Consider the following 15,779-nt stretch of genomic DNA (forward strand, 5'->3'; position numbering starts at 1 on the left):
TAATTTGTTCTAAGTGTACCAGATTTTGTATATGGAAAAAAATATAAAGCATATCAAAATGTAGAGAAAATTCTTTCCTTAAGCTTTATCATATTTTTAAGTCATTTATTATTTTGATGTTGAACTTTGTATTTAGTTAACACTATTGCTTTTTAATAAAAATAAGGTCTTTGAACCTTTACATGTTTAAATTATGAAGATCTCAAAGAATATTATGTAGGTTGTATCTATCAAAACTTACTGTATTAAAATTAAGTCTAAGAAATGTTAAAAATATTTTTAAAATGTATATTTTTATATAGATAACACATTTTTATTGAAAGTATTTTTTCTAAAATTAATTTAGAAAGACTAGTGATATGATGTTATATTCTTGCAAATTCTTTAGTCTCAGGCATAAGCAAAGGCTGAGTTCTCCTATCTGTTTTCTATATTCAGTCTGTTATGATATGTTGTTTGATTGAAATATGTGAAGAAAACTCAGCTTGTCCAGATACATAGCTGGAAATGGGAAAGGTATTTAGATAGCATTTTCAGATGATTCTGACTATTCTCTTCCCATTTGATACTACACTTAAACTTGATGATGTGGTTTCTTAAACATTAGTGCAGTGTAGAATATAAAACCATTTAATGATCTTTTAATAGTAAAAGGAATGTTAGATTTTTACCATTCTGTTACAGGTGGTTATTGGAGATCATGATGGAGTAGTCCTGTGCTTTGGTGTGAAGAAAGGAGAAGCAGTGGTAAGTGCAGCCTTTTTAGACGGGAGAAGTTTTTTAAAAAAGACAAATGTACCACTTTTTTTTTTTTTAAATACTCCTAGGTTAAGAATTTTCTCCAGGGCTGGGGATGTGGCTCAAGCGGTAGCGCGCTCGCCTGGCATGCGTGCGGCCCGGGTTCGATCCTCAGCACCACATACCAACAAAGATGTTGTGTCCGCCGAGAACTAAAAAATAAATATTAAAAAAAAAAAAAATTTAAAAAAAAAAAAAAAAGAATTTTCTACAGTATAGAGAGTGGAAAGTGGGGTGAGGGAAGGTCTGGCTTGTTCCCAAAGTCCTTGCCAAGTGGTCCATTCACAGTCCCTCCTGCAAACCAGTGGCCTTTCAAGTAAGCAGGAGAGTCTCTTAGAGTGTGCAGGTGGGGTCTTACAAAGCATACTGTGAGAGTGGAAGCGACTGTCCTGTCGCCTTGCCCCTTAGCTAGCCCAACCAAGGTTTCATTGTCATACTCAAAGGGGACACATGCTCCATCTGAGATGGGAGCTCGGGTACTCACTGTATATTACATGGTATTTAAAAAACAGATGAAGAGAGTTAAAACTCCCAGAAGCACCCCCTCTCCATTGTTCACATAGCCTCCCAGAAATCTCATTTTCTGTGTATGAATCATGACAGGGAGGGGGACTGGTGCAAATAATAAATGGAAAACACAGAAAAAGTCAGTGATCAGAAATGTTGGTTTTAGTTAGAAATATGATTAAGGTATTAAAATATTCTTTTCAGTAAATTCTGTAGTTAGTCCTTTACCAAATTTTTAAATAAAATTGTACAAAGTTCAGGTGAGATTAGTTTCAAAAACATGGTTATGGTATTTGTACCATGTCCATTGAACCTTAGTAAAGAGTTTGCCAAGTGGACTTTCCTGTAGAACCAGTCCTTCTCAAGCTTTATCCTGTACTGGAACCAGCTATGGAATCCTGTTAAAATGCAGATTCTCACTCAGTAGGTCTCCAATGGGTTTAAGAGTCTGCCTTTTTAATGAATTTAGCAATGCTAATCATACTGCTCTGCTATGTGAACACTGCTTTGAGTTGCAAGGATTTAGGAAAAGGTTGGGGGAGCGGTGGGTCTCATGAAAATAGAAGGGAGGTGGAGGGTGAGAGGAGGGAAAAGGAAGGTACCAGGGAATGAAGTTGACCAGATTGTGTGGCATGCATGTACAAATATGTCACAATGAATTCCACTACGTATGATTACAGTGCTCCAATTGAAAAAGTATCAGGATAAATACGCCAGAGTTTAAGGATTTCTAGCACAAAACCAGAAGACCCACTAAAACAAATAGATTTTTTTTTCTAAAAATGTTTCTATATAGTTTCTACAAAAGTTTCTGTAAATTTATAATGTTTTGTAAGTTCAAAATCATAGCAGTTTTTTATGGTAAAGGAAAGAGGTTTACAATATATTAACTTGTATATTTACTATTTGTGAATGATTTTTTCAGGCAGTATTCAAGACCTTACCAGGGCAGAAGATTGCCCGGCTGGAGCTGGGAGGGGTTCTTAATACACCTCAGGAGAAAATCTTTATTGCTGCAGGATCTGAGATTAGAGGCTTCACCAAGAGAGGAAAACAGTTCCTCTCTTTTGAAACGAACCTCACTGAGAGCATTAAAGCTATGTATGTTCATTTTACATATCTATTTTCAATGTTTCTAATAGACGTAGATCATGTGATTAACTGTCATATCTTAAGTTTTCTGGAAAATAAAATTAACTATGTTACAGATGTTCCACTGGAAACCACATTTGCTGTTGAATATTTTTGTTGTTGTTGTTAAAGAGCTTTATTATATAAACACATTCATTTGTTGTTTTTTGGATTTTTGTTTCCTGCACCACTTGGATTGGTTTGAGGACACTCTACTGCTGAGCTGTATCCCCATCCCTTTTTATTTATTGTTATTTTGAGATGGGGTCTTGATAAGTTGCATAGGCTGACCTTGAATATGTGGTCCTCCTACTGGCCTCAGGAGTGGTGGGATCACAGGTGTGAGATCCTTCTGCCTTGTCTCTCCAGTAGCCATGGTCTCTCCAGTGGCCCTGCTCTGGGCATTTCTGTTTGAAATACATTTTATTTTTAATTGTACATATTTGTGAGGTACAGAGTGACATTTCATTGCATGTATATGATGTATAATGATCAGATCATTATATGGTAATAATCAGAGCCAAACAGTAAGGCCATGTCATAATGAAGTGAGGGGCAGTACAGGGTAAGCAGATCACAGGGCGATTTTAGTATTGAAAACTTTTAAAGGGACCATAGGGGTGGAGAAATAGATGAAAGGCCCAAATAAAATTATCTCCTGGATAGTCACATGGTGATAATCTAGAAGTGAAAGATATACATGTTTAGTGTCCCTTTTCTCAAATACTTGGGACCAGATTCCAAAGCTTTTCAGATTTTTCAGATATTTGCAAAGACTATCAGTTGAGCATCCCTTACCTATAAATTTGAAATGCTCCAAGGTCTGAAACTCTTGGAGAATTATGTGAATACAAAGTTTGGGGTTTAGGATTTTCAGATTGCTTAACCTGCATTCCAATAGCATATATGAAAAATATAAATTTTTATCAAGAAATTTCAGCTCCACCAAGAGAAAACTGTATGTATTCTAAGAATTAGAACATCATTATGATTATTACCAAAATTTTGTTAAAATAATTTGAAATGAACTTGCTTCTCATTTCTTTATTCCAAATAAAGTTCTAATGGAGACATTCTCCACTGCTTGTCATGTAGTTTACAATAGATTCACTTTGAGTAGGCTTTTCTGGGCTGTCTAGTGTGGTAGTAAGAAAGCTTAATTCTAGAGGTCAAAGTGCCTGCCTGCTTTGCAGCCCACTCCACTGTCACTGGTTGTGAGTCAGCAGATTGTCGTGTCCGTGTCTCCCCCCCCCCCCCCCCCCCCCCCCCCCCCCCCCCGCCGGGAGCTGTGGTAGTCAGTAATCCCAATTTACAGACCATGAGGGTCAATTTACATGGAAACCCCCAGGACAGTGCTTGACAGGGAATGTCCTACACATTTAGAAACACTTTTCTGGTATTTCTTCACATAGAAATTATCATTTTTGTTTTCAGTTTTTCTGAGCTTAGTTTGTATTGCAAAACCTTAAGCTTTAAGATCTTCATTTTTATCTTACAAAATAAAAAGGTAATATCAAAAAGGCCAGAAATTAAGTGGGAAATGAAAAAAAGATTGTGTTCTCTAAAGCTGTGGTAACTTTTGTTTTCATTTCTGAGAAAAATTCAAGAATTACCTGTGCTTATTTTTTAAATTATGGAGGTCTGAAATTACTATTTTAATGTTCTCAGGCACATATCTGGCTCTGACCTCTTTCTCAGCGCAAGTTACATCTATAATCATTATTGTGACTGCAAAGACCAACATTATTACCTTTCTGCAGACAAAATCAATGATGTCATCTGCCTTCCAGTGGAAAGAGTACCTCAGATTACACCCATCTTGGCCTGCCAGGACAGAGTGCTCAGGGTTTTACAGGTGGCTGTTTGCATTTTTGTGACTTTTCATAATCTAAGTAAATGAATAATTATGAGTATTGTTATAAATTATTTTAACAATTACTACTTTTGTCCTGTATAAAGTTGTATATGAAAAATACTTTTTAAATTTAATTGATAAGTTAATTTGTTTAGTTGGGGCAAGTGTGTTGAGACCTTTTGCAAGAGGGCATATGTGGAAGAAAAAAGGACACCTTCTCCCCCTGCCCCAGTTTCTGACCTGGCCCAGTCGTAGCAGAGAGCTCTTGCCACAGAGAACCTCCAACAGCATTTCCCCTTCCTTTCCCCATCACTCTCCTCTTCCCCCAGAAATCAAACTAAAGGAAGACATTAGGTTAGGGACAGGGTGGTATTTAATTTGAGTTTATCCAACATTTTGACAGTAGGTAGAATGAAGCAAGTTTGTTGGATAAGTAGGTCAGAGAGAGGGAAAATCACTTTGGTGTCCTCACATTTCCAGGGAGATGCTTGATGGCTGACACAGCTGTTTCAGGTCATTGCTGTTAGTGACCACTGTGTCTCCTGGAGGTGGTCTCCTGAAAACCCTTGGAGTTTACTAGGTAACTGGAAGGTTCGTTGGATGGGTATTTGATAGTAGTTGGTACAGTTAATCCAGGCTTGAGCTCTGAATTCCCTGCTGCCACAGGCAGTCTCACCTTTGCAGTTCCACAGCCAGGTGGCTGTTTCTTGGCATCAGCCCTTTGTAGAAGGAAAAATCCAGTGATTCCCTACCCCATCAGAGGCAATCAAAGTAATGTCTGGTTCATTCTAGAGGTTCCAAGGCGTTATTTGTCCCCTGGCTTGGACTTCCAAATGTGAGTCATTTGAATAGCCTTTTTTTGGGAGCTGGTGAGTAGTCAGTCAGAGATTGCTCTGGCAGAATTCTAGGATTCTGCTTTGCTTAACCAGAAGGAATCCATACTCTTTATTATGCAGACAACCAAGGGTTGTGGACAGTGAGCAGTGGAGCTTCTCCTCTGCCTTGCCCTCTTCCCTTAGGCCCCATCTGTCTTGAGGGCAGTTCATCACCTTAGAGGTGGCTTCTTCAGAGTTTTGTGTATGTCCTTTTGTGTTCATGTAGTTGTGTGTACATATCTAAAGATTGAAAAATGATAAAGATAAGGCATATAGATCTTATATTCTAAATACATATTAAATGTTTTTAACAAATATTATACCATATTTACTATAATTTTGCAAACTGTTTCCAGTTTACTTATATGGCAAGATTAAAAATGAGAAAAGGACCTAACTTGTTTTCTTACGTAAATATCAGATGATTCTGCCTCTAACTGGAGTGATTTGGGGACTACCAAAAGAAAGGCCGCACTTTTCCTTAGGCAATAACTTTGGGCCTGCTCAAATGTTTGAATGTGCTTGAAGTTAAACCAGTTAACACCAGAAAGGTAGAAGAAATAAACTTGTTCCTAGTGAGTTTTGAAAGGAAAATTTACCATTGTAAGTTTTCTATCAATCAGTATATTCAAAATGAAAAGTGTGACAGTGAAGAATATTTTGCATATTTTTCTCCTTGGTCTTTGCATTTTATATATATTTTGTTTTCAAATGTGTTAATACATGCAGAGTTGCTAACAAATGGAAGTTGGTGCTGCTGACCTGATTTTTTTCAGCAGTTTTATTTTAGATGTTATCAAGAATATAGATGTTTTCCATGAATGCATATGTGGGGATGTGTGTGTGTGTGTGTGTGTGTGTGTATGTTTGTATGTTTTTCTTTAAGTGGTACTGGGGGTTGAACCCAGGAGTGTTCTACCTCTAAGCTACTTCCTCAGCCCTTTTTTTTAAAAAAAATTATTTTTGAGACAGGGTCTTATTAAATTTCCCAGGCTGGCCTTGAACTTGGGATCCTTCTGTCTCAGTCTCCTGAGTAGCTATGATTATAGGCAGGTGGAACCAGGCCCAATTTTATTCTCTATTATTTTAAATTTGTATTCAGTTTCAGTTTCTAAATATAAATTCTTCTCAGGGTTCTGATGTGATGTATGAAATTGAAGTTCCTGGCCCACCTGCTGTCTTAGCACTGCACAATGGAAACGGAGGTAATCAGGGCTCACTTTTCACAATTAACTGTGTTTATAAAATATATTAAGTGAAAATGGGAATTGTAGAAGGAAGATGAACTAAAATTGAGACATTTATCTTCTGATAACTTGCCAGTAACTCACAGTAAGGAGTCATTGAACTTTAATTTTCAGTTTCATCTTAACATTAGATGACGGGGATTAGGAGGTGGACTTCTCTCTCGAGCTACAAAATCCTGTGAATATATAACCATTCTCCCAAATCATTTCCTGCCTTAGGATATTTAAATGAGGTTTTTACATGAAAATACTTTAATTTTAAAGAGATGTCACTAATGTTTCCTCTGATTATAACTAGGCAACTCTGGGGAAGACCTCTTGTTTGGAACGGCAGATGGGAAGCTCGGGCTCATTCAGATCACCACATCCAAGCCAGTGCACAAGTGGGAAGTTGGAGATGAGAGAAAGCGGGGAGGTATGGTGTCAACGCAGCGCAGACCCCGAGATACCCGTGACTGTTAAAACGGTCATGCAACTTACTGTTTTACTTATTCGTATTATGTAGTAGCCCTATGTAATAGGAGAGCCACCTCTGGTTTACGTACTGTTTATTCATCAGGTCTCTCACTGTAGGTATAATATTTTTAAAAATAAGAAATGCTAGTAATACTTTGGGAAAATATGCTGTGGTAAAATTCTTTGTTAACTGTCCACGATAGGCAGTTAATGGGACCTGAGAGTGACTGGTACAATGCAAGGGAATGCTGTGCTGTCTCAGGGGACTCCGTGCCTGACTTGGGAGGTAGGGATGGTTTCTTACCCATACAGGATCCTCACACACTTATCCCCTTCACAAGTACTTGTCAGGAGAGACAAGGCCTGGCCTTGTCACATGAAGAAGACACAACAGAGCAGTATGTTAAGAGAGTACTGAGAGAAGGGGAGCTGCTTTTAGACTGTGTGGTCCAAGAAAGTGTCTTAGAAGAGGTTGAATTTGAGCTGAACTCTGAAGAGGAAAAAGGAAGGTGTGGAGATTTGGAGGGGAGAGAGTTTTGCAGGAGGAGAGGTGGACTCAGTTCACCTGTGGAGTAGCAGGATGACCAGTGTGGCTGCGTCCACTCACAGGGTGTGATCACCTGGGGGAGGTAGGGTAGGGCTGCTGTCAGTGGAGCCTTGCCTGGAGGTCACAGTGGGGAGTTGCTGGAGAACTGCAGTTGGGGGCAGGATGTGACTGAGTCCCCAGAAGAGACTACACTGCATTGAGAATGGATTGGGGAGGCAGGTTACAGTGGAAACATGGAGATCAGTTATCCTTGTAGCCTAGTCCAGGCTGACTGTAGCTGAAGTGAGAGGAAGACAGTGTCAGCATATATTGTGGGGCAGAGCAGATAGGATTTGCTGGTAGATTCAACATGGGGAGTTAGAAGAAGAAAGGAATCCAAGAGATAGCCTAGATTCTCAGCCTGAGTGCTGGGTGGAGGAGGACTGGGGAGGGAGCAGGAGGGTACCCAGGAAGCTGTGGGAAGGAGGAGAATAAAGAGCTGTGTTTGGAGCATGGGAAGTGTCAGGCAGATGTGTACAGGAAGAGGCTGAACTGGACGTGCGGGTCTGGGCATGGGGAAAGGAGATGTGAACTTGGGGCCCTTGCCAGGTCGGCTGTAAGTAAAGCCCTGGATGAGGCTTGTGGGTGGAGAGGAGCAACCTACTGATTGTGCTCAGCGCTGGTCTGTCCTCCCCCATTTTGAGTTAGTTTACAGTTTCTCATTTTTTTTTTTTTTCCATTTTGGGGTGGTTGATCATTTATCAGCAGCCACATAAAACACAACTCTTCATACATATTTTTAATGGCTCCTTTCGGCCCCATCTTCACCCTCCTTGAGCTGTATGGATGCCTCCATTTCTTGGAGTTAGTCACTCTTTGTGGCTTCCCCCTTTGCACGCCACCAGTTTCATCTTCCTGTACTCTACTAGTCAACCACAGAGTTCCATCTTGGGAAGTTTCACTGTCAATTTTCATCAGATGTTGTTTCCCCTTCCACTCTTTTTGACAGTCTTCATGCTTTTATTGACATGTTAGTGGAATTTCAGGAAGAAAGGTTGTAAGCATGTGTATACGTGAATGTACCCTTTAAACAATGAGTTCAATACAATCTTCAATTGCAAAGCCAGATGTATTTGTGCCTCTAAATGTAATGTCATTTTTCTAAAGAGAAGCAAAATGTGCTTGCTATTCTTTATTTGCTACCTTTTTCTTCATAATTTATTTTTTATCTAGATGGTAACAGCAACTCCTACTAAGCCCCAGCATGATCAATTCCTCTCATCTTGCTATGTTTTTCATCACATATCTGAGTTTCTTAACGTACGTTCCACAGAAGCCTAGGAGTCTATAACATGTCACTAGGGATGTGCAACAGACATGAGTGAAAAGTATGAACATTGATTTTTTTTTTCTTTTTTTTGTTTACTTTCTTTTAAAACTTTTTATTTTGAAGTAATTTTAGATTTGCAGAAAATGTGCAAAAATAGCAAACACAAATACACAAATAGTTCCTGTATACCTTTCACCCAGCTTAATGTTAAAATCTATCACAAGTACAATACAAGTATGAAAACCAGAAAATCAGAGCTGGGGCTGTAGCTCAGTGGCAGAGCGCTTGCTGAGCCAGTTTCTCACTCTTATTTGGTATATACGTGACTCAACTATTAGTTTTGTAATAACATCACATTTTTTTAAAGGTATTTTGTGTATTGACAGCTTCGATATTATGGGTGATGGGGTTAAAGATTTACTTGTTGGGAGAGATGATGGAATGGTGGAAGTGTACAGCCTGGATAACACAGAGGAGCCTGTTCTGCGATTTGACCTGGTAGGTTGGTCCAGAGGATTCTCCATCTATGTGTTTATTCTTTGTCGGGTTTTATAGAGATGACTAAGGGCTGAATTTTATTAAGGAAAATAATATTAAAATCTTATGTTTGGGGCTGGGATTGTGGCTCAGTGATAGAGCATTTGCCTCACACATATGAGGCCCTGGGTTCAATCCTCAGCACCACATTAAAAATAAATAAATTAAAGGTATTATGTTCATTACAACTAAAAATATTTTAAAAATCTTATGTTTGGTCTGAAACATTTTGATGTTATCAAAATTTCTAGACTACTCGTTTGAATAATAGACTGTTGCTTCTAAACTGAATATTGAATTACCATTTTATACTTTTAAACCTTTATAAATTTCTCAAGTAGTAAATAGTTCACCTGAGTTTCTATAATGCATAGCAACACATTATATAGCAGTTGCCTTTCTATGTTTGAGTTTCATGAATGAGAATATTGTTTTAAAATCCAGGAATAAACTGCACACCATTAGGGCAGTATCAGAAATATCCTTAAGCAGAGAGGAACAAGTAGTACTTTCGCTTGTAGATACTCAAGAGCCAGCTGTGAAAGAAATACTAGATAAGAGTAACTCGTTTACAAAATTTAAATGTAATTAAGTCTGTATATGCTGCTGAGGTATAGAATCACATAGAAAAGCATTCTGGCATGAACAGAATCATATTTTTCCATTTGTGTTTTAAGTATTTTAGATTTACTTGAAATGATATTTAAAAATAGGAAATTAAATATATTAACAGGGAATCATGAAGTGATTTGATAATGTGTACATTGTGTAATATTTAATCAGATCAAACATTTCTCCTCAAGCATTCTCGTTTCTTCATGGTGAAAACAGTCAAAATCCTTTCTCCTAGCTTTTTGAGTAATGGTCACCTGCCACCCTGCTGTGCAGGGGCACACCAGAACTGTGTGTGTGTGTGTGTGTGTGTGTGTGTGTGTGTTTGTGTGTCCGCCCGCGCACGCGTGTGCGTGCTGTGACCTGGGTTCCAAGACTTCCTTCTCCTGTTTACTGTAGCTTGTATGCACCAATCAGCCTTTGCCTCTCTGTCTCCTCCTACCTCCTACCCCTAGGAAGCGGTCCTCTTAACTTGTATGAGATCCACATTTTATGTCTCTCATACAAGTACGATCACTTGGTACTTGTCTTCCTGTGCTGATTTCCTGTAACATGACGATTTCTAATTCTGTTTGCATGGTCTGAAGAACATTCCATGGTGTGAGTGGAGTCTTTCGTTTTCGTGAGCTGGCGTATTAGACCATATTTTTGTTCTTGTATGAAATACCTGAGGCAGGCTTCTTTATAGGGAAAATAGGTTTAGTTCAGCTTGTGTTTCTGGAGGTCCAGTCTGCAGGCCTCATCTGTGAATGGCCTTCTTGCTGGTAGAGTCTCCTGTTGAGGCCTCAGGTCCCCTCTTCGATGTCTGTCCAAAACCTCAGCAGTGACAGCATTTATCTGCTCTGCCAGGTCTGGCACTAAGGCCTCGCCCACTGTCCCTCCTGTTTTCTAACAGGAGAGGTCCTGGCTTCAGAGCTTACTGTGAAAATGGAAAAAAAAAAAAAAAATGGGAATATGCTTGATGTTAAGCCAGTCTTATTCTAGCAAAATGTAATATCAGTGGCAATGCATTTTTTAAAAAATCAGAGTATAACTGCAAGACTTTTAAGTTACATGTGTTGTGTGTATTCACATGTGAATATATAACAGTTAAAAAATTATTGCTGCTTTCCAAATAGCTTTAACCAGTACTGACTTACAGTGCTGGTTGACTCACCTGGTGATTATTGTTGACAAGTTTGGGAAGTATTGCTTAAAAAATGATATTATTTACAAACTTCCAGAAGTACCATCTTTGTAACTATGTAAAATTGTGATGAAAAATCTAGATGCTAACTTAAAGATGTACAGGAGGATACATAGTTTTGTTCATCTAAAAACTCTCCTTTTAGAGAAAACAAAGAAGAGGCGATCTAAAGTAGTTTTACTTTTGTAATTTATTTTTAAAAATATCCTTTCATTATGTAAATAAATTATTTTTTTCTCATTAGATATTTATAGTGTTAGCCAAGTGTGAATCGCCTTTTAAAGGGACTAGAGTCATTTTAATCTTCTTTTCCAAATTTAAAACTGTTGGAATTTTCTGAGATTTGTTTAAGGTTTTGTGTTTCTAATCTCAGCATCTACACATAATAGATAGACACTCGGTAAATATGTGTTGAATGTCTGGAGACAGGATAATGAATTTTGGCAGCTTGCTTTGACTACCTTTGAAGTTTTCAGCTTATTAATAAAATGCTCGGTCTTGAATTTATTTTAGGCATTGTCTGAGAGTGTCACGTCTATCCAAGGTGGTTGTGTAGGGAAAGACGGTTATGATGAAATCGTGGTGTCCACCTACTCAGGTAAAGAATGGTGAAGAACCAGGGGCCAAGGTCTAAATGCATGTTCTTTTGATGGCTACTTTTTTGAGAAGTATTATTAGTAAATCCTTCCTATAGAATTATCAGGGTTATTGGTTAAAGAATGAGGATGTGGGCTGAGGAGGCAGTAGTGGGGAAGCACTCGCCGGCCTGAGCCAGGGTCTGGGCTCTATCCCCAGTAAGCAAGCAGAGGAGGGGGAGCAGCCTTGTCCAGTGGATTGATGAAGTGCTGACGTTCGACTAACCCTTTTTAAGAGCACTTAGCATGTTTCTACTAGCTTTGAAAAGTAAGTGGCATTCTCTGTTAGAAGGGAGCTATTTAGAAATCTAGTTGGCTTTGGACTGTGTGCTTGTCTTGTAAAAACTTGTTTGCTTTTGAGCATTGAGTTTTGCATTCTTACCAATTTCATGAGAGTTTAAATCTCCTTAAAAGTGATTTTCGAAAGGTGATGCTTACTTGTCACTTTTTTGAATTTGCTAAGATGTTCTGACTTACTCCATACTTGAAAACTAGAACTATTAAGAATAGAAAGACACCTTTAAGCATAGTATTATAGTATTTCAAGCAAAAACAGTATCACAAATTGCTTAAATACTTTTTTTTTGGTCTGAATTCTTTCCAGCTTGGTTTTGTGTTTTGCTGTGTTCTGGAAGAACACAGCTGAGTTAGGTTGATGGTGGTAGACTAGGGGCTCACGCTGTCAGCACCTAGCAGCACTGACTGGTGCGTGACTGTTCTCATCTCTACAGGCTGGGTCACAGGTCTGACAACTGAGCCTGTTCATAAGGAAAGTGGACCAGGAGAAGAGCTCAAGATCAATCAGGAGATGCAGAGTAAAATTTCTTCTTTACGGTAACTTTTGAGTTGTGTGTTTCATTTCAAAGTGCTGATGGCTGCTTCCCATTTACAGATAGACACACTGCATTTTATTGGAAGGCATTGTCACCTTTTAATGTGAAAGTTCATTGATTTGAGACAATTAGCAGGGAGTGTTGATGAATATCTTGGATTCAGAGCTCCACCTTTTCAGTGCATGATCCCATACTGACTCTTGGATAGAGAACTGCGTGTTCCCATCTGTCAGAAATGGTGGCTGCAGTGTTTTGCCTACCCCACCGCCCAACAGACATCAGAAAGAAACCCAAATAGGCGTGTTGTTTTCTCCATTTCTCTTTAACTCCAACGTTCACTGTTGCTGTGCACATAACTTTGGCTCATGAGTTTTCTTACTGGAACTGAATGCTGCCTCCTGTAGGTACAGGGTTTGCGCTCATGGCCTGCTCAGTTCAACGCTTCTGTAAGAAGGAACCGCAGACTGCAGGAGGCTGCTTCCCACAGTGAGGAAGTGGGAAGTGGCCAGTCATTGAGTTTCAGCCACCTCCAGGGGAGGGAGGCTTGATCTGTATTTTGGTGAAGATCAGAGGCTACAGGAGCTTCTAAGGCAGGAAGGCCCCAAATTCCAAGAGCACAGGCCAGTCCCCAGGGCCACCAGGAGAGCCGCCTTGTATGTTCACGCAGACTGACCTGCCACGTTCATGCAGAATGCCAAGTTCATGCAGCGGGAGTGCTGGGTTCAGTGACTGCCTTGCATCCTCGGCACAGTACTTTAATTTATAGCCGAATCTTGCCTTCCTGATTCCTCTGGGATGTAAGCTCCAGGCACCAGGCTTATATTTGGTTCATTCAGCACCTGGAGCACTACTAGGTACAGAGTGGTAAATATGTGATATGCAGAGTAAATACTTCCTGGGTGAATGCATCTTTTCCTCCGTTCACCGCACACATCCCTTCCACACTTCTCCACGATCCTTTCCCCCTAAACCAGGTTGATCTGCCCATCACTGTTGACTCCATCTGCATGTGGCCTTTCCCTAGGCAGTACCCGTGCCCGTCAGTCTCAGCAGGACCTGCTCTACCATTTGGTAGAGCTGATGCTGGGCCACTAGCCCAGGATCATCCCTGTGGTCACCAAAATGTGAATACTCAGCAGCTGCTCTGTATTTTGTCTTCCTGCCCTAATCACACCAGAGGTGCATGTTGGCTGGCGTTTCTTGTTATTAAGTCCAGAACATTTTCCTGCCATGTTCCTTTTTCTTCTGCCTAGTCCTAGATGTAGCTGTAGCCATACTCCTGAGCTGGAGTTGACTGGTTGTAACCTGCCTGGGTACTCACAACTCTTTATTCATGTTTCTGGTATGGAACTGAGTAGATGCTTTAATTTGGGGGTTAGGAATAAATGATGTGGAATCAATTGGTCAGTCAGAGAAACTAAAATTTTATTTCTACCGATGGTATAGTTCTAGCCCAACCAATGAAAACCCCATTTTACAGAAGTAAATGTCTCGAAAATTTCATGCATTTCTAAGGACTTCAGATGTTTAAAGATGACAAAGTTGTATGTCTTTTCTTCTAGGAATGAGCTGGAACATCTGCAGTATAAGGTGCTACAGGAAAGAGAGAACTATCAGCAGTCTTCTCAGTCAAGCAAAGCAAAATCAGCAGCACCTCCATTTAGCATAAATGACAAGTTCACATTAAATAAAGATGATGCCAGCTACAGCCTCATCCTAGAGGTGCAGACCGCAATAGACAACGTCTTAATACAGGTCCGCAGCATGGCTGGGTTCTTGGTTTTATGACTGGATCTGTTTTGTACTCCAGTCGTATGCACTTATTATTATTGAGCACATTTAGTTTCAAATGGTAATTTTAAATGTTTATGGCTTCTTAATTTTCCATGAGGGAATCAGTTTGCTTGTAGGCTATTTGAATGTTATCTTTACTTTTGAGTTATCCCAAACTTAATAAACAAAAGATGGGTGAACTTCAGTTTCAAGAAGTGATAGAATAATAAGGATTTTCTTCTTTTACTATACTCTGGGAGAATCTCAACAGAGATGTGACTTAGAAAACTCTAGTATTTAATGCTCTTGTTATACCCTTTTAAAAATCTCCAAGTACTAAAATGATAATTTATAGTACAGCTTACTCATTAGCTCAGTGGTTTCTAGGTAGGTCAGTAGGCAAGACAGATAATCTCAAAGGTGAGATTTAGGGATAATAGCTCTGTTCATTTGTTTAATAGTTTTATTTACTTTTAAGTTGGAAGATACTCAGGAAGTAGAAAAATATACTAGTAGGATGAATGGAAAATAAGAATAAGATGGAAAACCCATAAAAAGATGAGAAAATAATAAATTGGAGCAAGAAGACAAGGTTTAAGAAGATGTGGGAAGGGGTCCGATTCTTAATAAATCTCACAGACAGAAAACTCCTCAGCCAGGCTGCTCTCGAGTTGCTGCACTCAGCCTCAGGAGCACCGTCATATGACCCCAGCCCTTCTCTTAGCAACTGCTTCAGGGAGACCATAGCTTACCTTCTTCTTGTGTAACAGGTGAAGCTACAATGGATAAAAACGAGCCAGTGTAATCAGATGCCCCTGTGGTTACTTATAGCCATGGTAACATTTTTAGCACTGACGAAAATAGAAGATCATGCATTTGAGGGGATGGTAAGAGATGATATTTTGTGATTCTGATAATCCAAATCAGAAAAACACAGGTAATTGTGAAATGACATTTATTGTTCATTAAATATTTTCCAGAGCTGTATGTGATCAAGTGTAAATTAAGAGAATTTATACTCTCACATTTAGAGATGAACATAATCTAGGACACAGGCGACCCTCAGAGAAAAGATGTTCTGTGTACTGTTTGTATGTTTTCCCTCTGAGCCATTCTTTTACATGTTCACCACAGAGCGATGTCCCCATAGATCTGCTTGATGTGGATAAGAACTCTGCAGTTGTCAGCTTCAGCAGTTGCGACTCCGAGGTGAGTGACCTGCTAGCCCTTCTGCACTTTCTGATGCCCCCTGCCTCTGACCAGGTCCAAGGCCAGGTGGTAGCTGTCGCCTCCTCTGCAGCTGCTGGGCAGGCTCCTAACACTCCACAGATACGCGTCCCCAGCTCCAGGCTCCAGAGGCCAGGGGTCCCCAGCTGCTGGCCGTCAGTCCCGTCCCTGGCACTGCAACTCTTGGCCTCCTGCTCCTCTTCTCTTCCTCCCACTGCAGACGCTGTGGCTGCCACCGGGAGCCTTCCTCC

At 39.7% G+C, this 15,779-nt stretch overlaps 1 protein-coding gene across 3 annotated transcripts in view; it reads left to right on the forward strand.

Annotated features, from left to right (window-relative positions):
• BBS7 (Bardet-Biedl syndrome 7) overlaps positions 1 to 15,779 on the forward strand; it is a 48,281-nt gene that overhangs the window by 18,997 nt on the left and 13,505 nt on the right. Inside the window, exons 3-12 of one of the 3 annotated variants that reach the window (XM_081303017.1) lie at positions 685 to 747; positions 2,231 to 2,406; positions 4,105 to 4,291; positions 6,299 to 6,371; positions 6,712 to 6,828; positions 9,093 to 9,223; positions 11,574 to 11,658; positions 12,427 to 12,529; positions 14,091 to 14,283; positions 15,436 to 15,510. In XM_081303017.1, coding sequence (XP_081159143.1) covers positions 685 to 747; positions 2,231 to 2,406; positions 4,105 to 4,291; positions 6,299 to 6,371; positions 6,712 to 6,828; positions 9,093 to 9,223; positions 11,574 to 11,658; positions 12,427 to 12,529; positions 14,091 to 14,283; positions 15,436 to 15,510 — 1,203 coding nt within the window. The remainder of the gene's footprint in view (positions 1 to 684; positions 748 to 2,230; positions 2,407 to 4,104; positions 4,292 to 6,298; positions 6,372 to 6,711; positions 6,829 to 9,092; positions 9,224 to 11,573; positions 11,659 to 12,426; positions 12,530 to 14,090; positions 14,284 to 15,435; positions 15,511 to 15,779) is intronic. The other 2 variants (XM_081303018.1, XM_081303019.1) reach the window with 2 other exon arrangements.

This window comes from Spermophilus citellus (genome assembly GCF_964194105.1).
Source record: "Spermophilus citellus genome assembly, chromosome: 8".
NCBI lineage: Eukaryota > Metazoa > Chordata > Mammalia > Rodentia > Sciuridae > Spermophilus > Spermophilus citellus.